This window comes from Lineus longissimus, chromosome 8 (genome assembly GCF_910592395.1).
Source record: "Lineus longissimus chromosome 8, tnLinLong1.2, whole genome shotgun sequence".
Classification (NCBI taxonomy): Eukaryota; Metazoa; Nemertea; class Pilidiophora; order Heteronemertea; family Lineidae; genus Lineus; species Lineus longissimus.
This window is the reverse complement of record NC_088315.1, coordinates 14,462,247-14,489,742: the sequence shown is the minus strand read 5'-3', so window position 1 is coordinate 14,489,742 and position 27,496 is coordinate 14,462,247. Positions and strand designations below refer to the sequence as shown.

Below are 27,496 nucleotides of genomic sequence, written 5' to 3'. Positions count from 1 at the left end.
GTAACAAATGTCAATTCTGCCCCATTGCTTAAACAGCTGTAAATTAGGGGAGGAAGAAGCGAGATCCTCACAGTCTGAAAGCTGAGAAGATAATACGCTTCTTTATGACGTTTCAGAGAAATTTGGTCAGCTGCTCTTGAGTTATAACTGTCTGAAATTAGACATTGACCAAATATGCCAATTGAATGTTCGTCTCCCACTTACATGTCTTTGTTTATAAAACTTCAAAGCATTTCAGCCTGTGGCATTTGTATTTCTGCGAAATTTAATTGAGAACTGAGAGAGCCAGACACTTTTCAATCTTTTACGACTATTGAGTTTTCATGAATTTGTTGACTTTCAAAACACCATGTGACTGACTATTTTTACTACAAGTTACTATGAGCACACAATCTTAATTTGCAACCCATATGAAATGCTTATGATTTCAAAACAAAAATTCGCCTCCAGTAAATGAAGAATGAGCCTCTCCACCTATCGTGTCTGAATTGGACGCCAGTAATACACCATGCATAAGTTGATGCCAGAATGATCAAAGTGAAAAAGGAATCTCTGTTGACTTCGCTACAAGTTTTAAACTCATAGTGGCACATACGAAGAACCTACTACTACAAGCGTACTCATAATTGGCAATCAAGCTAATTATAACTGACCTTCCTGCCTGCATGGAATGAAGTCAGGTACCACTCTACCACGGCCAGCATCCGGGATTCAGCATCGGGTCGGTCAGGTATCCTGAAAAATTTATATACCTGTGTCAGTGCTCCAATTGCTGTCAATCAATTGAAGAGAAGGGTTCTAAAATGACTCAAACATGATTTTTGTTGAGTTGGCTACCCCATGGGTGTTGTGCTTATGAATGAGGAAGATCAGTCAGGTATACTGGTATTTTAAAGGGGGACTATAGGCAGGAGCAGATGGGTTAATTTGGCCATCTTCAGGTGACTTACATCCACTGTGAGGGTCCTGGGTCCTGTCAGATTCCCCACTAAATATATTCCTCGTACAAGAGTGAATCATTTCGGCTTACTGTGAGATGTGACAGACCCCTATTGGCAACTTTGTGTAACTTTATCTTCTCTGCCTAGCTGCTGCCTATATTTTCCCTTGAAGGGCTTCAGGGACCCAATCAGAAATTTGTGGATAGCCCTCTCAGAAAAACCACCACTGTTTGATCTCTGTGTCTGTCCTTGAGCAAGACTCTTGACCAGACTTGCTTCTCTCTATCCATGAGTAAATAGGGACACAGGCCTAGGTGGCAGAGATGGCAAAATATGCATGCTAGTCCTGAGCGCTGTAACTAGATGCAGCTCAAACCCGTGATACTACCCGAGATTTGAACTTGAATGATGAAAATACAGTTCAATAGCTAGAGGTAATACCGTGAAGCACTTTGAGCTACGGAAATCAGTTAGATTTTGCACTTTGTAAGTCTCATATAACAAACTTCCTCTCTATTAAAGACATTAGTTTTGGCCCTAAATTGGTTGTTTCCATTTAATTCGACCTCTCTAATGAGGACACATCTCTCTTGTCAGTCCCAAGAATGTCCTCACTAAAGAGGTTCCACTTTATAGTCAGCACACTTATAAGTTTTAAATTCAAAATGGGCCAAGTTATCCAAATAATTCTGATGACAAAAAAAAACAACAAATATGTGACCCGTCACAGCAAAAGCAGGTGCATGTCGCACTGAGCTTGGCAGGTTGAGACGGACTGTTTCTTCATTTCTCTGTTGCCCGCCTTTTGTGAAATATGAGCAGATCATTTTCTTCCACTATCTCCTGCTGTCATTTAGGCTCATCTTCTGTGCGACATGTGCCTGGTGACGGGTCACATATGCCTGTCACACAAAGTTTCAGTTAAACAGCCCCAATAAACGAAGTGTTCTCTGCTAATTGGACGATATATGCCATGCGTGAAAGCTACCCGACAGATACGCTAGATATGTCTGAGCTGACGTCAAGATCTGCCTCATTGCTGCCTGCTTTAGTCAATCTGCAGTCTAGAATTTTCTAGCCACCATCATTGAACTTCAAAATATATATCATTTCTATTTAGAACAATCACACCATTTAATAGAGACACAATACCATGCTCTAACATTGAGGAGACAAGAACAAACAACATATAGGGAAATCTCATGCGATGTAAAATAAAACATCAAAAATAACGTGCTTCCATGACCATACATGGGCATAACGTAGTACATGTATGATATGTGCTAAAAATGATTCTATGGACGGACAACATGAATTCGGTATTTCAGAACAAAAAATTAGCTTGCAATTCCTAGGAAAACTTCTACACCCGACAGATATAATCTTGAGGTTTATATTGCAGCCTTCTCCACGGTCTACTTGCGCAGAGTCAAACCTTTTCTGTCCCTTTCAAAAGAACGCTTACATCTTAACAAAGAGGCAAAACAATATTCATCAAATATTTTTTCTGCGCACACAAATCTTGGGTAGACCTTCCATGCCTGTACACTCAAACCGAGTCAAGAAGGCTTAAGTGTGTTGTGAGTGTGTAATTTAGATTGAAGTGATGGCATATTTAAACCCAATCTCCACTTCCTGACACTAATCATGCTATTACCAAGATTTTAAAACCCTGTGTTTTTTTCAGAAATTACGTTTGACACCCCCGAGTTCGCTCAACTCACAGCTTCATAAACAAATGCCACTAATTTTCCAGTAAAGCACCAATAAGTTCTTACTTTAAGAATGTATCTGGATGTGCCATACAGTCTGCAAACATTTCCAGAAGTGAGCGTTTTTCCAATATAAACGTTGGAAGCACAACCTGAAATGGCAAAGTTGAAAGTGATTTAGAAAGAATCTCCAAAACTCCTTAAAGGGGCACACAGGCCAGTGGATTTACCGTGTCAGAGGATAATACCTTGGATGGCCACCATGCGCCACTGTCTGTAGTGCCTCAATACCGATATCTGATGCCAGACTTATTCCAGTGTTCGCAACTTAATTTTGGAGCTTGCGTAAATGAATTCAAACCCAAGTCAGGATACCACGGGCTACCTGTCAAAACTAGTTCAGAGTTGGAGGACGTGCAATACCCCGAATGGCCACCATGCCCCGCTGCCTGTAGTGCCAATATCTGATGCAGCACTTTCTCCAGTGTCAGCGAGTTTATTTTAGATTTCAAACCAACCCAACTGACTAACTACTATAGCCATCAGACTGAACTATTTCAAATTGTATTTTTTCCGCTGGTAAAGCTGGCATGATCAATAAATATTGACCTGACCACACGTTGTCTATAACACTAGCCATTCCAGAAATACCCATGTGTATGCTTTGAGATGTAGTGTATTGTACAATGTAGTTACCTTGGTTAAGTCCATGCCAAGCTTGAGCTGTGACAACAAGTGCAGGATGACACTCTTATGTTCCTCGACGCCCCCTAGGTCCGTATCTGTGTACTCAGATGTGTCTTCAACCTCCTCTTCATGATTCACTTTGACTAAACAAATAGAATATTGTCCATGTCACCCAGAGTTTACTGCACCCATCTGTACATTTATGTACACTGCAATGGATATCATACTGAAGACCCAGAAATATTTGCAGCAATTCAATTTTGTGGATCCGTGAAATTGGAACTGTAACAATTGGTGTACTTCTCAATTGAGTTATAACTAGAATTTTTTTGGCCAATATCTTCCGTGATTGCCAGCAAAAAACAGTCCGGTAAAAGATGATAACCCCCCCCCCTAGTCATTGCTGGTGAACAGGATAAACCACATTCTCACCAAAACCTGGAGAATATCCCTCACTGAAAAAGCCTCGTAATGTTGATATGAAAATGGACAGATATATTTTCGAACACTGCTTGTGATAAGAGCACCTTTTCAATTATGTATGTTCCAAGATCATAGATAGAGAGTTTTCCCATACATCACAAATCAGGAAAAGTCCCTCCGGTGAACAGCCCTGTTTAGGTTGATTTATTTTCACACACTAGTGAGATATGTGAGATATGAGCAATTTTAAAAGAGGTTGCACTTGGACCAACCCAATATATCTAAGAGCCATTTCACAGCGAAGACAGATCACTGTCAAATGGCCCACAACAACAAATAAAGCAACTTATGAAGTACATGGATGAAGCAAAGAGAGATTGTGACCATAGACTCAGTACTTGTGGATGAGTGTTTAGGGGTCATTAATGATTCCAACATTTTCAAATACATTTAAAATGTACACTTAGGTTAATGACCTACATGTACATACATGTGGATTTTTGAATTTTCAGTAAATGTTGATGAATATTTGGCAGTTTCTGGAATCCTTAGTTTTATTGTTGAACATTTACTACCGGTTGTTTCCAAACCCACACCCTGGGTTGCTTTTAAGCTCGGAAAATTCCAAGAGAGGTGACTGACTCCTGGCAATTTACTTGTCCATATGCGGTTCACAATAAACTAATTATTCTCAATGAATACCATCATATTGTCCTAAAAAATCGACATTTTTCAAAGTAATTTTCAGGGGAAGGGCAAAAGGTGTACAATGCATATTTTGGATGCTTTTGAAAATGTTCATAATTATACAATGTACATGTAGTTGACCCCTTGAATAGCATGCGCCATAAGAAGGCATAGTCATAGAACTCATTGGATGCAACTGTATCTTGTAAGGCACTCTCTGGCTGATTGTTAACACAACCCTACCCCTGGCAAACACAAGAAGGAGTGAGCAAGTATTTCTGGGAAAAGCACGATGAACATGTAGAAGCACTTTTATCAAAATGTCAAGTTTTATCAAAATTCCAACAAAAAATTGATCATTCGTAATTTTCCAATTCTAACTTCCATGTATGATACATAATCACTCATTACACAAATAAAGAGGTAGAATAACACAGAACACTAGCGACACCTATTACTAGCCGTTGGAATGACATGCTCACCTAATTCAGGCTTCAAGTCGACACTTGCGACACTGCTCCCAAGCGATGACATTGAGCTGGTATGACTAGTTTTTCGAATGTGATGAAGAGGTGATGATGGGCGATTTGGTGTTTTTGGTTTGATCCATTCAATGGTTGCCCCTGACGGCAACCCCAGTGGGCCTTGGGTAGCGACAGCCTGCAAAGATATTCATATTTTATTAAACAATTTCCTGTGATGTCCTGATATTTCGTCATGCAACAATGAACAGAATACTGGTCTTATCATTAGGTTATGCAGTAATGCAATTCATTACAGAATGCATAGCATAACGTCATCATTGAGAACGGCTCTGTGGTGAACCAAATAATGTCTAGGAAGTCCCAGAGTGAAGTATGCTTGCGCATACAACATTTATACTTCTGAAAGGAAGAATAGGAACAACCAGATATTTGATTCTAACTGGGCTGCTGGTATCAAAGGAGGAGGGCCTTAACGGGGCCCCCTACAGCAGCTCATAGGCTGCCAAAGAAGACGCCACCTCCAACACCATCAATAGACATGCCTTCCCATTCACTCTCTATGTCAACTTAATTTCTGACAATATGTCTTTTTTCTGGAGTAGCCTACCTGCTGTTGCTGAAGTATTGAAAGACATTCTTCAAGACATGACATCGTTGCCTGCGATGTGGCCTTGAGTAGTAGTATCTCCTTGTCCAAGGAGTTCAGAAACTGCCCCTGTGATGGAAGGTCCTGCAAGAAAAACACAAGAGAATAACCATAAATCATGTACAGTAGAACCTCTCTCTATTTAGGACACCCTCGGGACTGACAAGTGCTATCCTTGATAGAGAGGTGTCCTGATAAGAGAGGTCAAATTGAATGGAAATACCCAATTTGGGACCAAAACTAGTGTCTGCCAAGGGAGGTTTTACTTTGTATATATCGCGAGGAGGAAACTGTCAATGAGGACATCAGGCAAGCAGCCCAAAGTAGACCCCCTGAAAATTTGGCAAGATTCACCACAGTTTGTGAAATGATGCTGGGAAAATTTGTACATACTGACTCATGTAATCTTCTGTTAGGCCGATGCCATTCAGTGCGCACATCTGTCCATTTTTGGGAACTCTACTTCCACACGGGAATTGCACAAAATTTACGATTGATAGCCAATACTGCACTTTGTTGTTCCTTTATAGAGCAGAGCTACCTTTGTCAGTCAGTGTACTGAAGAAGTCCTTAGTGTAAGGATGAAATATTTACAAGGTAAATACTTCTGCTTGTGATAAAAGAACTTTTATCAATCTAAAACACCAAGCTGATGAATCATTTTGGATCCTTTGTACCAGCTTCATTAAAATTAGACCAACAGAATTGGTAACATTGGTATCCACTGCGTAACCATCAGAACTGTGTGCATTTAACCCTTTAAGCTTCAAGATGGCTTCCCCCACATTACCTTATTAGGCCCAGATCAAATCCATATGAACTTACGTCAAGTCTCTGTATAAGCTGATGGCTCTGTTCATGGACTTGAGATAAGATATCCTTCACATTCTTGAACGAGTCCTGTGACGTTGGCACCACTGATTTATGATGGGATCTGCAATGAAAAAAACCCACATACTTTTTAAAATTCGACACTGAGCGAAAGTTCAGCACAAGGGAACATATCAGGTAGCACTTGGTGCTTTAAAACAATTTTTGAGATCTTTTTGGCATGAGTAGCGACTTTTGCTCTCAATCAATAGCTAAGCCTGCACATTGTCAGCTCAAGGGAGAGACTTCTCTAGGTACAACTTACTAACATCAGACATTGCAGATGTCAATCCAGATCCAATAAGAAAACTGCACGAGTGACTGATCTGAGTATCCAGAAAATGAAGATAAAAAGGCAAGTTTGTCATTTTTCACCAAATCCCTCAAGATGTGAAAACGTCGAGGAAGACGCAAAGCATGAGTAATGACATCACGAACTTGGGACATCGTTGTGGCTGAATTCCAACATAATAACGTTAACCCTTTGGGTGCCTTATAGACGTATTTCATGCATGTAGTGTACCAAGGTTTATTTTATTCCCATTGATTTGGATGTTCCACGTACGTTCGTATGGCACATGGGTCATTCTAAAATATAGTTGAAGTAAAAATTGTCAAATGGCAGCACTGGGATGACTTTTTGTGTGGATGACTGGAATTCTGTATTTCTTATTGTGTCACATGATCACAGGCGCCAAATTCGAAAAGTGAAAAATGTTTACCTGGGTGTTCTAGCACCTGTGATTTTCCACATAGGCATGATATAATACCAGGTTTGAGGGTGAGGGGGGAAGGGATGTCCCGTGGGGTGTCTCTAAGGAGGTACCCACAGGGTCTGGGGGTGGTCAGGGGTAGGAGCTTGAATGTGATGAGGGTATTGTGGAAGGAGAGGAATATTCTTCCTTTCTCAACTCTTTAATCTAAAAACATGAGGGAAGCGCCCTTAAAAGGGGGTCGACTAAGGATCTGTTTTTAATCATGCTGTTTTACTTTCAGGGCCTACAGCATCAAGCAGCACTAGCCAAAGGCCAATATGCATGGTTTATAGGGCCTATTTTCAACATGTTTGCCATACTTGTATAAAAACTTTTTAAAAATTAAATTTCCTTAAAAAGCCTCGGCACAGGGGTTACATAAGCGGCCGGACCCAAAGGGTTAAAAAGGATGACAATAAAAATATGACGTAAAAGTGGGCTGTTCTTCAACAGTCAGAGTCTGGGGTGCACGAGAAATAACATCGAGCATTCTCGCGCAATACAGATATTTTTATTGAATGTTTGTATTGCACACTCTTGATAACTGTTTCATGCATATTTCGCACATTTCTCTCATAATAACCTTGGCAAAGTTATGGCTTATGAACAGCAGTGGGGTTTGTGTCGTCTTCCAAAAACCGGTCCCTGGTGCACTATCCCTAATTTGGATGGATTTGAATGGATTTTGGCGAGGCTTTCCTGGTCTTGTCTGCCGGATCAATTCACTTTGGGTATATGATTATCACTACAGGTGTATGAACGAAACCCAAGTAGCCAAGTGAGAATCCCGGTGAGCTCGCTATCTCCTTCAGATATTGTTGGTTTGAGTTTGTGAAATCTGGTGCAAAGGGACAATAAATCAAATCCTGAGTTTACATTAGTCCTTACGGTTGTCCCTTTTCTACCTGAATTTCTACTTTGACCACAGTGGTTTGGTTCATGTTATTTAGGCCAAAGAGAGGTTCAGGATCCACTCTGTCTGTCAGAGGCCAAATATCCTTTCAGTGTGGCTGGCAAATGTTATTTGCTCAACAATATTTCTCCCATCCTGCGGTTCAAACAACAGTCACGTTTACCAACTGAGGACAAGCACAGTCTGAAAGTATAGGTGGCACCACTGCATCAACACATTGGCAGTATACTTTTTTATGGGTTTTTCGCTAGCTAGTCTCGTCATTTGAGAACATTTTCTTTAAAATTGTTCATTTTTCAGAAACACAAAGATAACTCTGCATGAAAAAGGTTAAATAGTTTCACATATACTACATACAGGGCCCAGTTGTTAGAAAGCATGTTAGCTGATGTTGCTTTATGTAGTCAATGCATCTATCAACATGTCAGCATGATGTTATGAGCTAACATGCTTTCTAACAACCGGACCCTGATAGTCTGCTTGATGATTGCTTGAATTGGTTAACATTTCAAACAAAAACGCCATTGTAATGCAGTAATCCAGCCTTGAAAGCAGGGCGCAGGTGCTGATATCGGCATTCCCATGCTTGAGAGCAGAAGGCAAGAACAAATCAATAGAATTCTATTAAGGTTTCTTAGGGTGATTATTGACTCCTCTTCTCGCAGAATGGAGTAAGACATGCGAGACCTTCCCTGAAGCGACCGAAACAAAAACTCTTTTACCAAATGAAAGATGGCATCCCATTTCCTCCTCATAAAAGATAGCACCATGAAAATTATATGTGTGAAGACCCTACTACCTGATTCAATAAGGTGGAAAATGTTCAGAATATAAGACGACATATACAAAGGTAATGCATATGGAGCAGACTTATTCATAAACCCAGTAAAGGTGCACCGCAGGGTGTTGAAAAAACACTTTTGCTACATGTAGTTTTAATGAGGAATAACATTTTTTATAAGTGTGATGAATCGTTTCGTTTCAAAAGCAATGCAAACAAAGCAATAGGATTTGTGATAAATTCCACGAGTTCTGCTACGTCTGACAAAATCCTATCAAAGCTAGTCTTCATTGCAAGAAACTTTAGCCAAAATTTCCGCTTTTGATAATTGATATTAACACATATCTTTTGATTATTACCCATGGATGATTATCACTGGATGTTCAATTAAAGACAAACTATGGTGTAAATGATATTTTTAAGACACTCTTTAAAGCATTTGGATTATTAGAACTCGTCAAACCTTTCATCTGGTTCGTCACCAGCCACACTCCTGGAATTGAGACAAGGGGATAGATGCAGAATTAAATGAAAAGGACACAACACACAACCTGGCGGGGATAAGGAAGACTTCACACACAAAAAATAGTAAAATGATGCAACTATCAATTTGTATCTCGGATTTCCCCTCCTCAAGTATAGGTAAGATTCGGCAGTATAACTTAGCCAAGGCTAAGGGTTACTTATTTCTCACTTGAAAATGCTTCAGGCAGCCTATTGAACTCAAAGAGTAATGGTGTGATAGTGAAGCAATGTAGTGCTGATCCTACCAAGAACTTTGCTCATCCGTTGTGGCATTATCAGCATATGCGTAAAGTTGTAAATGCGTCTAAACCTGGAGGAGGGGGGTTACAAGATACAAATTGACAGTTGCAAACACATGGGATTTCAGTTTACTCTGTATATAAGGTTAGAATGGGACAAGATAAAACAAGTCAGGGTGGCCATCACTTCCCGAAGTCAATGGAGTTGCCTGAGACAGCATGGACAGAGTTTTTCAATAAACCAAATGTGACCCGTCACAGTAAAAGCAGGCGCATGTTGCTCTGAGCTTGGCTGGTTGAGACGGACTGTTTGTTCATTTCTCTGTTGTCTGCCCTTTGTGAAATGTGAGCACATCAATTTCTTCCATAATCTCATGGTGTCATTGAGGCTCCTCTTCTTCGCGACATGTGCCTGGTTTTGTTGTGACGGGTCACAAATGAAGAATTTTATTGCAAAGAGGGATAAATGCCATATCCAGCATTTTGGAGGACAAAACGGATAAGTCTTGTTTTGCAACAAAACTCATCGAATTCAAAGGAGAATCCCCACAGTGCTGTAAACCATATAGTGTTCCTGAAGCTAAAAATTGGCAAATTTATTCATTTACAACTGGTATAAGAATGAATAATGCATTTGCTGTTAACTCATTTCCTGCCAAACTCGTTCTAGAACGTTCGCAACTTCCCATCCGTTTCCTGCCAAACTCGTTCTGGAAGGAAACGGTTAGTTCTCCGTCATAACACCAGATGTCATCTCGGTACTGTACCAGGAAATGGTTTGATGTGTTAGGCTTCCATGCAGACGATCGTCTGCTCATTTCATGCATGCAATTCGTGACGTCATCAAGTGAAAATAGCGGGACAAAACTGCTGAATAAGCAAAACCTGCAAAGTACCCCTCTGCAACGGTGCTCACCTCATGTGGAGGAAAGATGGATAAAGAGCATGGTATTGTGTCATGTAGTGTTAGGTTTGATGTAGGTCCAAGCAATTACAATTTCCCCAAAATGGCCAATTTACAGTACATTCGACCTCTGTGACCTTGAAAAGTAGGTCAAATCAAAGAAGACCCGGGTGACACATTGAATGGTTGTTAGAATTAGATGTACCTATGATATAAAATTGGTGCCAATCGGGCAAGTCATTACTAGGAATAATGGCATTTTGATGAATTTAGGATTTGGCCCCCTCCCTGGAGGCCAAACGGCAAATCAGATCGCACCAAACTTCGGTACCTGAGATCACCTGACCAAGGGGTACATGTGTACTTAATTTGTGATCAATAGTCATTGCAGTTAAGAAACGTGCCATAGTTACGGCCTGACGGCGAATTTACGTCATTTGACCTCTGTGACCTTGACAAGAAGGTCAAATTGAAAACCTGTGTGACATATACTGTATGGTGGTTAGATGTACCCATGATATCAAATTGGTGGCAATCGGGCAAGAAGTTAAGGAATAATCACATTTTTAAGGTTTTTGGATTTTGCCCCCTGGTGGTCAAGTGGTAAATCATATTGGATCAAACTTCGGTGCCTGAGATCACCTGACTAAGGGGTAAATGTGTACCAAATTTGGTATCAATAGTCATTGCAGTTTAGAAATGTGCCATCGTTACATCCGAACGGCCAATTTACACCATTTGACCTCTGTGACCTTGAAAAGGAGGTCAAATCAAAAACCCGGAGGATATATGATGCACCTTTGCTAGAAGTACCTACCATATTTTTTTCAAAACTTCCCGACTACTATTAAGGGAGATATTGCATATTTTCACTTTTAACGTTTGGCCCCCTGGTGGCCAAACCATGAAACGAATCAGACCGAAACTTGGTCTCCAAGGTGTCATTACATAAGGGTACATGTGTACCAAGTTTCAACTCAATAGCTCTAACAGTTACGAAACGTGCCCTGCTAACGGACGACGGACGACGACGGACGACGACGACGACGACGACGGACGACGGACGCCACGGTATGGGATAAGCTCACCTCTGCTAAGAGGTGAGCTAAAAAGCAGTACAACTGATATGTTGGTGAAAGAGTAAGCCGAGACAAGGAAAATATAACAAACTGGGGGATATTCATTAAAAATAGCCAAGGCAGGGAAAGAGTTAATCAATGGGTAAAGCATGACAGTTGAAACTATTCTGAGAAAATTAAACGGTTTACAATATCTGCAAAATTATGCCAAATGAAACCAAGTATAAGTAGAGGATTCAAACCCACCTTGTCACTGTTGTTGGGGGAAGAAATTCTGGAGGCCTCGCCACACGGGTGGTGTGGTTCTCATGGAATTGACTGTTAGGCTTGGAATCGAGTTTTTGAACAGGAGGCAAGTTCTGCAGGGAGAAGAAAAATATGATGAATGAAGATTCCTCTCACACTCTTGATGACAGGGACAGTAGTTGAAACTGCAAATGTGTTTTGGTGAATTCACAATCACTCACTGAAGTTTAAAGGGGACATGACCTTCTACATTCTAATTTTTGGACTTGTTCTCACCTGATATTGCAAAAATATTGTCACGGTCAATTCAAAGTCAAGTCACAAAACCTGCCCTTCTAATGGGTGTTAGATAACAACAATGAACTTTCCTCTGCAACCTTGCAATGTAGGTCAAATCAAAAACTCGCAAAAATATCTTGTACTGGCCTCACTAGATACACATACTGTAAATATCTGGTAAGATTCCGACCACTAGGGAATATGCTATAAAGAGCATTTTTTGTGTTTCTACATTTTGTCCCTAGGTGGCCAAACGGGATTATACTTAGTAGTAAAATAAAATATACAAAGTTTCAAGTCCATAGCCTCAGCAGTCACGAAATATGAACAACGACGATCTGATTTTGATACAGACCATCAACATTTGGTGAGATTTTGGCCATTTGCTAATGAGCTACATGTAGTATTTTTTTTATTTTTTTTTTATTTTTGGCCCCTGGTGGCCAGACCAAGAATCATACTGCACTGAAATTCGGTCTTAAAGGAGATCTTACCTAGTCATTGCTTGTGTTATACATATGTACAAAGTTTCAATTCCATAGTTCCAGGGCTCACGAAACATGCCGTGTTAACTGATCATGAGGATGGCTGCTCAATGACACTTATTGCCCACAAGGTAGGCTAACTATCCAGCAGGACTGAGAAGGTTGCTTTATTCAGATCAGTAGCATCAAAGCTGATCATTTTGACCACATTGCCACGCAGCGCACCCTACCTAACTCCTGACTATAGACAACTCAGCAGGCGCTTCAGTTCATAAAATATTCGCAATAATATGATAATAACTCCTCAACCATGGGTCTTTGGGGAGTACTGCCAACTCCACATCACACAGCAATGGCACAATCATTCATATGGAGCGGCCCGATGTTTTATTGATTTTTCAATGGTGTCTCGTGTGAGTTTCCAACGGCAGGAAACCACATTCTGAGGGGCAGTATTTGAAACAAAGCCACTTGGATTGGCTGGTGCTGACATTTCTGCTTCCTAACGCAGAAAGGAATTCAGAAGAATCAACTTAGATGACGGGTGTGAACCAGTTGAGGGCCAGTTGAATTTGTCGTTGTTGAAACTGGAAAAAACAATTTCAATTGCTTTGCTACGGGACACTCCTAGATGTTAGTGGTTGGCTACGATGTTTGCAGCAATTGCGGCAATGACAAAACACAAGGCATTCTGTCAGGAGACTGGTAGTTTGGTTCGTCGCAATGTGTATAATGATGCAGCAGACAAGAAGAAATCCACTCTGTAGAGTTGTATATGTAGTTCAAGTGAATATCGGGGAAGAATATTCAAGAAGTTTGCACGTTTATAGCTTAATTTATGATGATTTTAAACTTTATCACGTGTCAGTAGGTATGACATTCTCCAAAACAGACAAGCAAATTATCTCTGCCAGTATTGGCTTCCATTGCTTGTGTATTGCATGTGTGCAAATGTATGCAGCAAGAATGCTCCAACCAAATGCTGTAAATGTCATGATTTCCTAAAAATATTTTTGATTGTGCTGTACGTAACCCTGTTTAATATTACTAAGGTGAATAACACCCACCTTTTTAAATCCTTTTAAATGTTGTTTTTAAAATGTTTCAAAATCAATAATTTTTTACATTGTAAAGCGCACTAAGGTTTCAATGAAACGTAGTGCACTATATAAGCACTTGTTATTATCATTTTATTATTATTATTATTTATTCTTGTTTTGAGCCCATTAAAACTGTTCCAAGGGCCAAAACTCACCTCGCTCCATATCATTGTCTACACAAACAAACCGAATCAGACATTTCCATTTTGGGCGAGGGGATTCAGGGTCAACATTGACTGCTGCATAACTATGATGAAAATTAGGTGATGCAATCTTTTCGGTATCCCGTCAAGTATCAGACCAAAGAATGTATCTCAATTTAGATGAGAATACGACATTTAGAGTATATTTAGACAGATGATATACAAATTAATCCTCTTATTCACTTCTTCATGGAAGAGGCAGCAGGGAGGTGTATCATTTTAATTCCATCACGTGTGTACATGTACTCGTTATGTTTTACCATTGACACTACTTTCCATTAGTCCCATGATACCAATAATGATAGATTGTCTAGTAAAGGTTCAACGCTCACCAACAACATAATGCTGTCTTCATTGAGCTCTAGAGAGTTTACCACTGATGTGACCTGTATGGAACTCTGGAAGTAAAATGTCAAGCTGATGAGCGATTTAAATCATGCTGACCTGCGGTGTAAATTTCATGTGACGATAATTGCTTGTTTGCTGTGGTCATCGCAGGTCGAAACAACCTGTGAGTCGATATCAGACCAAGTGATAACCGATTTTACCCGCCGACATGAGATCCTTGTGTCTACCATTTTAGTGATTATAATCACTGGTGAGTTGAATCACTCGTTTGCTGGGGCTGTCTAATAATAGGTCAGTATAAAACTGACTGTAAATATTGAACACCGCCAAATGACAAAATCATGTCTGTATGGAACTATTGAGGGTCACAGCTCAAAACTCACCAAAGACTATACAGTGTCTGCATAAACTGAGTGTCAAAGCTTGAACATTTACCACGGATACGGTGTCTGCACAGAATCGAGTAAAAGCTTGAACACTCACGACGAATATGGTGTCTCAACAGAAATCCTGAGGGTAAAAGCTCGAACACTCACCACGAATATGGTGTCTGAACAGAATCCTGAGGCTAAAAGCTCGAACACTCACCACGAATATGGTGTCTGAACAGAATCCTGAGGGTAAAAGCTTGAACACTCACCACGAATATGGTGTCTGAACAGAATCCTGAGGGCAAAAGCTCAAACACTCACCACGAATATGGTGTCTGAACAGAATCCTGAGGGTAAAAGCTCGAACACTCACCACGAATATGGTGTCTGAACAGAATCCTGAGGGTAAAAGCTTGAACATTCACCACGAATATGGTGTCTGAACAGAATCCTGAGGGTAAAAGCTCGAACACTCACCACGAATATGGTGTCTGAACAGAATCCTGAGGGTAAAAGCTTGAACACTCACCACGAATATGGTGTCTGAACAGAATCCTGAGGGTAAAAGCTCGAACACTCACCACGAATATGGTGTCTGAACAGAATCCTGAGGGTAAAAGCTCGAACACTCACCACGAATATGGTGTCTAAACAGAATCCTGAGGGTAAAAGCTTGAACATTCACCACGAATATGGTGTCTGCACAGAATCCTGAGGGTAAAAGCTTGAACACTCACCAAGAATATGGTGTCTGCACAGAATCTGGAGAGTAAAAGCTTGAACACTCACCAAGGATATGGTGTCATGCACAGAATCCTGAGAGTAAAAGCTTGAACACTCACCAAGGATATGGTGTCTGCACAGAATCTGGAGAGTAAAAGCTTGAACACTCACAAGGATATGGTGTTGGTACAGAATCCTGAGAGTAAAAGCTTGAACACTCACCAAGGATATGGTGTCATGCACAGAATCCTGAGAGTAAAAGCTTGAACAATCACCAAGGATATTCTGCCTGCACAGAATCCTGAGAGCAAAAGCTTGAAAACTCACCAAGGATATGGTGTCTGCACAGAATCCTGAGAGTAAAAGCTTGAACACTCACCAAGGATATGGTGTCTGCACAGAATCCTGAGAGTAAAAGCTTGAACACTCACCAAGGATATGGTGTCTGCACAGAATCCTGAGAGTAAAAGCTTGAACACTCACCAAGGATATGGTGTCATGCACAGAATCCTGAGAGTAAAAGCTTGAACACTCACCAAGGATATGGTGTCTGCACAGAATCCTGAGAGTAAAAGCTTGAACACTCACCAAGGATATGGTGTCTGCACGGAATCCTGAGAGTAAAAGCTTGAACAATCACCAAGGTATTCTGTCTGCACAGAATCCTGAGAGTAAAAGCTTGAACACTCACCAAGGATATGGTGTCTGCACAGAATCCTGAGAGTAAAAGCTTGAACAATCACCAAGGATATTCTGTCTGCACAGAATCCTGAGAGTAATAGCTTGAACACTCACCAAGGATATGGTGTTGGTACAGAATCCTGAGAGTAAAAGCTTGAACACTCACCAAGGATATGGTGTTGGTACAGAATCCTGAGAGTAAAAGCTTGAACTCACCAAGGATATGGTGTCTGCACGGAATCCTGAGAGTAAAAGCTTGAACACTCACCAAGGATATGGTGTTGGTACAGAATCCCGAGAGTAAAAAGCTTGAACACTTACCAAGGATATGGTGTCTGTATGGAACTCAGCGGTCGCTCGTAATCGATTGACCCAGTGTTGTCTCTCTCTTGCATCAGCAGCTGTTCATGAAAAGAAGAACACATTTTAGGGTTGAAATACCTCAAGCTGTGAAAATCATTTCTCTTGGCAAGACAATACCAGGAGAAAGTTCTGAGTGAAAATTAATACTATATCGTTGATTTTTTAACTTAAATAACATTACAAGAAGAATGATGAGGTCGCATCTAGCTTTGCTGAGGGTAATTTTGGCCTTACGACTTGAATTGAGCCTGGTGGTGGACACCAAATTCTTAAATCCACAGACATAAAACTTAGCCCTGATCTTGAAGCCGTTTAAACCCTTTTAGTGAAAATGTTGCCCTGAACATGTAGAACTGTCCTTACTTGCAAAAAAGTAATTTCACACTTTACAAGACAATCCCAGAGGATATAAAAGCTGAAATCCTCCGTCAAATCCCTGTTAACTACACTTTTTAGTGCATGATATTTTGAAAGGTTCTGATAGACTGGCAGACCAGGGGTATTTTTAGTCCTAGCTCTGGAGTGAACTACATTCATATTGAAGCATGTAAATTGTTAATGCATTTCTCCAACTAGACCACTCACAAACTAAACCATTGAAGAATCAATAGCAAGCCGTTTTCGAACATGAGGAATGGAGCAGAATTGCTGTGTGTGTTAAAATATTCAACAGGCTTCCTACTGTAGTGCGCCTATTGCAATGAGGAACAGAAGTTAGAAAGACTAATCAATCCAAAAGTGTGCAAGCAGCTTTGTAACAAATGAAATAGCTGTTGTGCTTATCTTTTACATTTTTTTGGCCAGATTTGAATTGATGTGGAATAAATCACCCATGAGATGTTTTTTTTGGCATTTCATACCACTAAAATTGGCTCCCAATTGCCCAAATTGTTAAGCAAATACAAAAGCTTTAGAGTGTAGAGCACAACACAGAGAAATGACGAGGGGTGTTTAATGTGGGAAATTGCTTCTCAGACAGTGCGCTGCGATTGTCATCAAAATGTAAGAATAACAAGTCTAAGAAAGTAACTGTTACTTTAAAGTGCAAAAAACATGGCCAGACAAGGGCTGATATTCTTAAAAATCTAGCACTTGCTTTCACATTGATTTTTAATCATTTACTAGCCCACAAGGCTGAGCTCATACTTTTAAGCATATGCTACATTACAAGCAAAAGTGTTTGCTTTTTAGTATAGTAGCAAAAGCTTGAAATCATTCTATATTTATAAACAAGAGTATAAAGCATATGCTAAGAAGTAAATCCTTAGAATTTTCAAGGTAGCTTTAGACCAAACTTGAAACTTTAACTGGTCAGATGTGTTCAGTCAGTTGGCCGCGCCCCCATTCGCAGCGCTCAAAAAGCGTTTCTCTCTGCGTTGCGCTGCTACTGTCGCCTATCGGTAAAAATTTGGTACTAACTCGCGCCATATTTGTGGCAGAGACTAAAACCTCTGTAGCATGCACGACTGTTCGGGGAGAGCGATTGATCAAAGATGGCGAAATTGTTAGTTATTGAAAGAAAAAATTGGTGTTTATTTCATCAAATTCCAAGCAAAATCAACCGAGTTTGATCAATTTTTCGAAAGATGATATTTTCACAATCTTCGCTGAACATACCTCACTCAAAGATATTTTCCCACTTTGCGACGATATTTGGTAAATTGATTTTTTTGCGAAGTGGTTGACCAATCCTAAATGAATTCATGTCTTTTAAAACATTTGAGCACCCGGTTTCCTAAATATTTCTTTTTTGGCACTTAATTTGGTGATTTTTCGAAGAAATCTCATTAATATTTATGACGTTTTGGATCACGTGATGTTAATCAAGCCGTTTTTCGCGGCAATTGCGTGCACGACGCGATATTGTAAAATATTTTAATGCACAGCGTGTCTCCAAAAAATTGTGGTTAAAAGTGAGAATGGCATGATGGTAGCCTGTTTGAGTTCTGTTGATGAATATGCTTAGTCTGACTATAATTTCTACAACTTGTGGCCAAATGACCAGATGATTTTGAGCCTTTTGATAAAGCTACTGGTAGAATAGTCATCAGAAATGTCAGAGCGACAGTGACTGAGTGAGTGTTATGTTATGTTATGAGACTGGAGGTATGTCATGTGTTCCACCATATCGTCATTGATATTGACCAGGAATACTATCGATTTGTGTGGATGTGCTCAAACAGTAAAGCATGAGCCATGATGCTTCACTTCCAAAAAGATCCAGGTGACTGAGATGTCTACTACTACTGTTGGGCAATCCGGCTGATTCTTCAGAAATTTCTCTGTATATCTTCTGTGAAAATAGACTTTCTCATAATGATATATCTTTTGTTTGTTTGGTAATTTTAGTTGCCTATGTTTAGGCACTTTTTTGCAAGATTTGCCTGTAAAAGGCTGCCATAGTTCAGGAAAAGAAATCATATACACATTACAATGTGGATCTTCACGGTCCAAAACACCAGGGCCTACTAGGTGACATGGCTCAATAATAGGCATTGTCTGGTAATTTTGGACGACCTTTGGATGGATAGTTTAATTTCCCTGACCCTGGCCTGGGTCTGAACGGGCTTCCAAGCCATCAATGATGCTTATAAAGCCGGGAATAGCCTCATCAGTACCCCCACAAGAGTTATTTTGTGCCAGACATCGCGCACAGAACTTGCCATCATCTCATTTTTAGAGTTGCTGTATCGGTAAAAGATAATATCAAAAAGCTGATAAAGTATGTAATTTGAGCAGCATGACCAATGCCAGTGTTAAAGGTGTAAACTTAACCTATTACAGGACATCTTCCTGCAAGATTGTGATTGGTTTAACTTGAAGTTTGTCATCAATTTGTCTGTTGTAATTGTACATCCATGCTGTTTTCATTCAGGAAAAATCTGCTTTATCTTTCAGCTAATACTTTCACTTCTCCAGTCAATCGGGTTTGATGAACATGTCAAGCTGTTGAATGGTGTTAACAATCATTAGCAAATAACGTCGCGAATGAAAATAAGTTTGATTCCTTCCACTTGAAAAGTTCAACAGCACCACTTGCAAGAATTTGAATTTGGCATTGTGTTTTACACCCTTCAACAATTGACTGTCTGTTTGTTATTGGTGTTCTTGTTTCAATGTTAGCGTTTCACTATTGAAGAGTTTCAAGATGCAGAAGAGAGGATTAGTTATCTTTAATGTTAAGTTTCTTCTTTGCATCATTTTGTCATTAAATTTGGGCAATGGTGGTCTCATGAAAGGAGGGATGGGATGGCAGGATGGGCTATTGGACAAGTTTTCATAATCAGTATTCTTGAACACATTTTGTAGCGATGGTGGCGATCCTAGTGTTCGGGCCTCTTCGGCTCAACTTCGGGTGTGGTCGGAACCTAAATCTGGCTGCAACATTTTCTGACAAAAATCAGAGGCAACTTAAACGTATTTTCCAGCCGTGCGACAGAAATAATCATTTTTACTATCGTGTTATTCAGTCAAAGATACATATAACAATAAATATCAGTCATTACTTCTGAGCACGCGCGATGTTTTTGATGAGTTAAGTGCATTTATTCAACAAAATTACGTGAAAAAATTGCAAATTTTCGGGCGACGATCGCTGTTCCAAGTCACGTAAACAGCAAACCTCAGGACTTTTTACACTTTTTTCTTAATGAAACTACTAATTAATGTTTCATCTAGAATAATATGTTCCGTTTACATGCCATTCAGAAAGATTTTGGCAAGTTCAGGATCGATTTCCGACTTCATATTTTTCATGCCTAAATGTACGCGATAATGAGCTCGTAATATGCAGTGACGTCGTAGCGCAGAGAGAATTACGCGGAAATGGGGGCGCGGCCAACTGACTGTGTTGGAAATAGCAGGTGTCTTGCAACTTGGGGGGAGGAGTCTGAAGGAGTACACCGTAAGAAAATCATGTCAACCATCGTTTTATTGACCATTTTATTGATTTGATAAGCCAACTATGGAATGGTTAGCTGATAATTTTTTAGATGACACTGGAGAAATCTTTTTTGTAATTAATAATTTTATTCACCAAAAACACAAACGTTACATAATATACATGTAATTGTAATACAGAGTGAGAGGGCATGCATTTTCATAAAATTGTTAAAACGATAGATGGCGATCTTGTTGTTCAAAACGGTCAGGGGACTGGTCGGTAGAGTGAGCGACCAGGCTGACGGAATGAGACAAAAGTGTGTCAGGCTGCAACTACATGTATAGTATGTTCATGCTATACTCTCCAGGGCATCTATTAGAAGCCCCCATTTGGTCATAAACTTATCGGGTCTGAGGTCGATCTTCTCTACTCTTGACATGAACAGTATCATTGATGATAAGTTTCTGAAGAATGGTTGCGATTGTTTGAGTTTACAGTGATATAAGAATTATTTTGTAATCAAATTTATGTAGTGGACCAGTTCCGATGAACGTGGATCTCCCAGAATTACTTCTCGGAGAGTTGGGAGAAATTGTTCACCATGTCCATGGTCAGACAGCCACTTTGACAATCGCAACCAGACTCAAGAAAGACATGTTCCCGCATTTCCTTGTAAGGCCACAGAAGCTGCACATTCTGGATTCACTAATACCATATTTATTCAACAGGATATTGGTCGGCAAAACACAATGCTATATTTTTAACTAGAAAAACGGCAATTTGGACTGGGAATGAAATAGATTGATGGCCAATCGATACACTCTTGAAATAGGCTTTCCCATTTGTCTTTTGTCTTTTTATTTATCCAGACCTGTTGCATGCATTTTGATAACTTTTTTATAATATATTTGAGTTGGTTTTGCACAGTCTTTGATAGCCGCAATATTCTCTGGCATAAATTCAACCAACTTGTATCCGCCTTCCTTTATACGCTTTTTCAAATTCTTTAGTATGGCATCAACCAGCGCCTAGTGCTGAAGAAAGTGGACTATGGATACATCTCCCCAATAGGGTGCAAGAGATGCAGTTGGCAATTGATACCTGGCAAATGATGTACGAGATGCCTTTTGCAATAGGACTATACCCACATCAGAGTTCTGAAGCCACGGGCGCCAGTTACAAGCCACTAAGCAGAAGGTTTGCCAGTCCAAAGACCTGCTAGTCCGAAGGTCCAAAAGTCCGAAGGCCCGCAAGTCCGAAGGCACGCAAGTATGAAGGCCTGCATGTCCGAAGGCCCGCAAGTCTGAAGGCCCGCATGTCCGAAGGCACGCAAGTATGAAGGCCCGCATGTCCGAAGGCTCGCAAGTCCGAAGGCCTGCATGTCCGAAGGCACGCAAGTATGAAGGCCCGCATGTCCGAAGGCCCGCAAGTCTGAAGGCCCGCATGTCCGAAAACGTGTAATCATGAATGTAACGTTATATTATGCTAAGCCAGCTTTCCCACCATAAAATAATCATCAGTCATTAGAAAAACAATTTTTTTTTTCAAATGACAGTGTAATTTCCATTACGGATTAGCAGGTCGTTTCCTGATTTCGTACTAACGGATAATCCGACTAGCGGAATCATTTTAAAAATGAAATTGATAGTGTAATTTTCGGACAGGCTTTCAGACTAGGGGACAGTCACTGGGGTGCCATGCACATGGTGATGAATACGCAGGCCGTAGCGGAAAGGCTACATGTACTATAAACATCCACGGAATTTGTGATGTGGTGAAAGATGATGCGAGTAAACATGACTATCCTTGTCCTCAATAACAAAGCATGCCAACATTCCCTGGGCAGTATTGATTGTCATACTCCACCCCATCTCCCACACCAGAAATCAGATTTCACCCTGTTATGCAGAAGGAGGAAAAAGTATTTGCTTATAATTTTTAAGTCAAGGATCTTCTAATAAATGCTTGTTTTATGAATATGAAGTCAAGTAGAAGGTTATGCTTCAACTCATTACTCTTGAAAATAGCAATGCTTATATTATAAGCATAACTGCCAAGTGAAAGGCCCTAGTTCAAGATGCTTCGTCCCAAACTAAACAATACCAAAACCACAAGATGAAATAGATTACCAGCACCGACCATTCATAACACATATGACATCGGGATCGACCTTCAAGCATTTGCTTGAAGATGTTTAGCAAAGCATTTACAGTAAACGGTCGACATTATTCATATGAAAACAAGGATAATCTTTTACTTTTAGCAAATACTGCTTCTACTTGAAGGACTTGCTTCCAAGGAAATGCTAGTTTTTATTCATATGGCCCATTCAAGCTGATCTCTAATGACATAATGTTCCTTAAGTTATGCTAGGCGGTTTTGAGTGTGACTTGCCAATTTTAGATAAGCCTACAGTAACATTCAGTCTAAGAACACTGTTATTGTAGTTCAGTGACTTTTCTATGATCCTGTTAAATGTCCTTATCGAGCAGGAAGCCACTTCTGAATGAAAAATCAACTTACCTCGCTCATAGGCATATCCCTGCATCACGAGGGAGCTATGAATTGAGGCAAGCGCGAGTAAACTTTCGAGGAAACAACACAACATTGTTCAAATCATTGACTGTGAGTGGAACTAGAGTTACACATGCCCAACTTGTAGAGCTTCAAAGCAACACAACCACTGATCAGCCAATCAACAATATCCTCACATTTCTCTCTCGGCAGTTTGAGTCTTAGTCATTACTCACCTTTTAACCGAAACACTTCTCCATTGGCAGCATGAACGGTAAATGTTTGTGAATCTTCGTCTGACGGACTAATCACAGCACCCTAAAACAAACAAGTAACAGATATTTCAAGAGTATGTGATTTAATGAAGTGGTCAGGGCCATTGTGCTCACCTGTCAACATGGAAGGGAGAACCTGAAGAAGAAGTTGTTATGAAAAATGTCAGGGAGACAATCATGCAATAGTTCTGCATATGACGATGACGGACGACAAACGCTGCAGAACTGCCAGGTGAGCTAAAAATGGACAAGTGAGCTAAAAATGGATTGATTATTCATGAACTTTGCCCCCTGGTGGCCACATTTAAAATCAGATCGGGATCAAAATGGTGTTTTACCCCTTTTATCTCTCCTCAGCCATCATCAGCCTCACTAGCTGCAACCCTCAAAGCCAACGGGTTTGTCTATATATAGACAATGATGATATTTATGTGTCATGAATGTTTTATCTTTGTAAAGCACGCAAGACCGATTTTCAAAAGGTGCAATAAAAATTTATCAATTTAATAAAAAAAATTAAAATAACAATCATATCATAACATAATTGTAAAAGCAATACAATACCTGTACCACTGGAATGCAGAAAACTGCCTAAAGTCAGATTGTAGCAGTTTGAAGACGACTCTGGATAAACAGTACCCTCACATCACCAAGGGAACCGCTATCCATGCAAGCCACAAAACCTATATTTTTTGGCCGCAAACAGTTTGAATACATGCTATATACATCTAAGCCGAAATCAATGTAAATGGAAAGATTCTTATTCCCGCACCAAGTTGATACATTGGGTGCGTAGGTTTGTGAGATATTGTGTTAAGACTGTCAGGGTTTCCACCAGAAAAAATATATTGGGTACGGACAAAAAGTGACCAGCGGTTGGATTTAAAGTCAGTTATTTGATATCTGGATGGCCTAATATGACTTACTAAATTGACTCTCGACTCTCTAATCGCCACTGAATTCATTCTGTAGTCTTGTACCATGTATATTCAACAACAAATTCTCTAATTTCTTTTCAAACAGATTTTTTTGGGTACGTATCTTTACCCGAGGATATATTTTGGGTACGAAATTTTACCCGCTGGTGGAAACCCTGACTGTACTTGAGCACCACACACGAACAAGCGAATACTCACAGCTAAATGCACAGATCCTCTTGCTCTGTTTCGTTTGTGTTCCTCCTTCTCAAAGTATTCCAGCATTCCCGAGGTGGGGTCGAGGACGAACCACCTGGTCTGCCATCCTTTCATAACATTGGTATACTTATAGAGTTGGCCTTCCAGGTGTTGCCTGAAAGAGAAGAGGGAAGAAATTTTAAGAATTTTTTTCATAAAATAGATTAATTTAGTTGTAGAAGTATGAGAGCAAATGGAACAGAACAGACATGTTGGACACCATCTAAACTCCAACTCTCAGTGGAGTCAAGATGTCAAAAACCAGTAACATTCAATAAAGCCCGACTTGAAAAGACGTCATACTTCTGGTGACGAGGCGTAATTCCACGTAGAGACCATGTCTACCGATACAGGTGAATGATGTAACATTTCACAATCATGCGAAATGACACAGAGGCACTGCCTGGGAGGGAAGTTGGCGACGACTTCAAGGCAGTTTCATGATCAACATCACCACCGAGGACAACAAAACTCATTAGCTGATGACAAAACAGGGAGAAATGTGTGGGAGTCTGGACAGTTCGCAACCTCTAGAAGGTCACACCAACCTTTGAACGCAGAGGAAGAGGCCAAGTTTTCTTCATAAGAGGTAGGGAAAAAAGTAAAATAAACACCTCACAAAAATAAACAACATATTGTGATCAAGACCATGTCAGCATACTTGACTTCTATTGACACTACTAAAACAAATATTATCATTTCACTTTTATTTTTGTCAACAGGTGATGTTTGGTGCTGATGAATGGGCGTTATGAAAAAAAAACTTTCTTCATCCTCATACAAAGGGAAATAGGCTCATCAGTGACTCATTCTCCAATTTTAGAAAGGCCTAATGACTGATTGCAGTACCTATTAGAAGTCATGTAAGAAAGTGGATAACAGTCTCCCAGCGTGATGCGCACCTATGTCAAAAGAATGATTTCTTCCACATGAACTTTTAAACACATAAGTGATTTTGACATGCCTGATTCAAATCCTGCTTTAAGGAGCCTCATGGCCTAGTGGTTTACACTGCTGGCCACCACGCAATAGGGCCCGGGTTCGATCCCGGGGAGAACCCAGGATCGTATGTCTGGATGAACCTGCGTGGCTTTCAAGGAACTAAAATTCCTGGCTCTTCACAGTCCTTCGAATGAGACTCAAAACCGAGGTTCCTTGTACCTGGTGTCTATGCCAGGGCAAGCTAAGACCCCACCAAGTGAGAAACATGAGTAGCTTGCGTGGACTCTATCTCTCTCGCCAAAGTCGGACCACTAGGCCAATAAACCCAATTGGCGCCTAACCGTAGTGGCACGCAGGATACGCTCATCCCGCCTTGGAGGAGGATTACTCCTAGGAGAATGACCCCTCCAAGTGCAGAGCGAACGCTGAAGAAGAAGAAGAAATCCTGCTTTGAAATAGCTTCTGTGTCTACTCTTTTAAGGATCTACTTGAAGTATCACTATGATGAGTACAGGGAGATGCGCATGTGCACAAAATTGAAAGAGAAGTCAAGGAGGTGAAGATGACTCAGGTCAGGCCGAATAACTTTACATGATAGGTGGACCTGACGCCTCATTAGTCAAATGCAGCAACTGTCATAACCCCTGCTCTAAAGAACCTGTTGAAGATCTATAGATCAGTACATATTCTGTGATGTCATTTTGGCCACAAAGGGTTAACTCAACTTCTAAACAACTGAACACGAAGCACATCTATGTTCGGGAAATTAGTAATTAGTCAAACTGAATTGAGTATTCAGAATCAGCTAAATGCATGCTATACTCAAGAGGCAATGTATTTGCACTACACATACATATCATATGAACTGTATGGACAAAATGGCCGCATCATAAATGTCATAACTGTGACTGCAAGCTTTGTCATGATTTATTAACATACTGTAAACTGCGAAATTTCTGCAGATGTATTATTCTTGCAATTTTTGCTAAAGCAATGTCAAACGCCAACTTAAGACTGAACCATTAACATTTACCACTAAATTATGGTGCAAACACGAATTAAAAATGATCTACAAAAGATTCTTGAAAATTTCATGGTTTACAATAGGATCATAAAATGTGTTTTCTCATTCTACCATGTTGATCTCATCCAGTCAATATCACTGTAACAAAGAATATTTAGGTTACTTGAGCTCAGTTTGAAGCAATCTACATGTATATGGGATGTTCCAAAAAAAAGGTAATCCATCCCGTCTTGCGGTAGTGAGATTGCAAGGATATTGAGTTCACATGGGGAAAAAGACAAACGATTAGACAATCAGCATATTGTTCCCAAATTTCTAGTACTTCGTTCAGTATACAGACCTGATTAAAATATCCAGCGTGTCACTTTCCAGAGCAAACTTGTAGATTTATATCTGCAAAATTACACTAATGTTTGATGTCCGATTCATCACAGCATTGAAAGTCATACAGACGTGTCATAACTTGGAAACGTCAGTGTAAATTCAATAAATCTGACAAGTTCCTTTCTCAATGATATCCCATAAATATTACTGATCCTTCTGAATTTTCACAAGTTTTGGTAGATCACTTTCTTTGAATCAGTATTTTTTATGTTGTCAACTCTCTGTTCCAATCTTCACCAAATATGAGCAAACAATGTTGGTTGAGTCTCATCATTCCTCCATCAAACTCGCATTTGAAGCGGTATTAAAATATACATTTGATGTCAGATATTATACAATGAATATCACAGAAGATTATACACTGTTCAACTACACTGTGTCTAATCCACCAGCGGACTGAATCGAAGAAACTGAATCCAACAGTATCAAGTCACTGATGCTCCAAGAATGACTGAGCCTAGCTGAATACCTCTCTCGGTTCAATAGCCAGGACTCCACTCGACCTGATTCCACAACAGAAAACGAAGAAAACAAATCAGCTTTCAGACCAAATAAGGATAAGCTGCCAAACATAGGAATTATGACGATGATGATGATAATGCTGATGATACATTTCAACTCCTATGTACCCAAAAACTATCTTTCATATTCCAAGTTAATTTCAATTCGATTTGATGTTCGAGCGTTCAGTCTAAACTGGACGGAAAAATATTCCTAAGTTAAGGTTTAAAACACCACTGGCCAATCAGAATGGAAAGCAACAGTTTGAATTAACACGTTTTAGAACTGATAAAAAGCCTATGAATGAATTGCCAGAATTAAATCATCCAGTATGACTTCAAACGTGGACCAT

The 27,496-nt window shown here is 40.0% G+C and overlaps 1 protein-coding gene across 1 annotated transcript in view; it reads right to left on the bottom strand.

Moving 5' to 3' along the window:
* Window positions 1–27,496, bottom strand: part of LOC135492953 (oxysterol-binding protein-related protein 11-like) — a 51,786-nt gene that overhangs the window by 21,259 nt on the left and 3,031 nt on the right. Inside the window, exons 3-13 of the mRNA XM_064779700.1 lie at window positions 24,255–24,408; window positions 23,080–23,161; window positions 16,405–16,484; window positions 11,894–12,006; window positions 9,364–9,393; window positions 6,407–6,515; window positions 5,543–5,665; window positions 4,933–5,110; window positions 3,350–3,483; window positions 2,720–2,805; window positions 654–735 (exon numbers count right to left, since the gene is read on the bottom strand). Coding sequence (XP_064635770.1) covers window positions 654–735; window positions 2,720–2,805; window positions 3,350–3,483; window positions 4,933–5,110; window positions 5,543–5,665; window positions 6,407–6,515; window positions 9,364–9,393; window positions 11,894–12,006; window positions 16,405–16,484; window positions 23,080–23,161; window positions 24,255–24,408 — 1,171 coding nt within the window. The remainder of the gene's footprint in view (window positions 1–653; window positions 736–2,719; window positions 2,806–3,349; window positions 3,484–4,932; window positions 5,111–5,542; window positions 5,666–6,406; window positions 6,516–9,363; window positions 9,394–11,893; window positions 12,007–16,404; window positions 16,485–23,079; window positions 23,162–24,254; window positions 24,409–27,496) is intronic.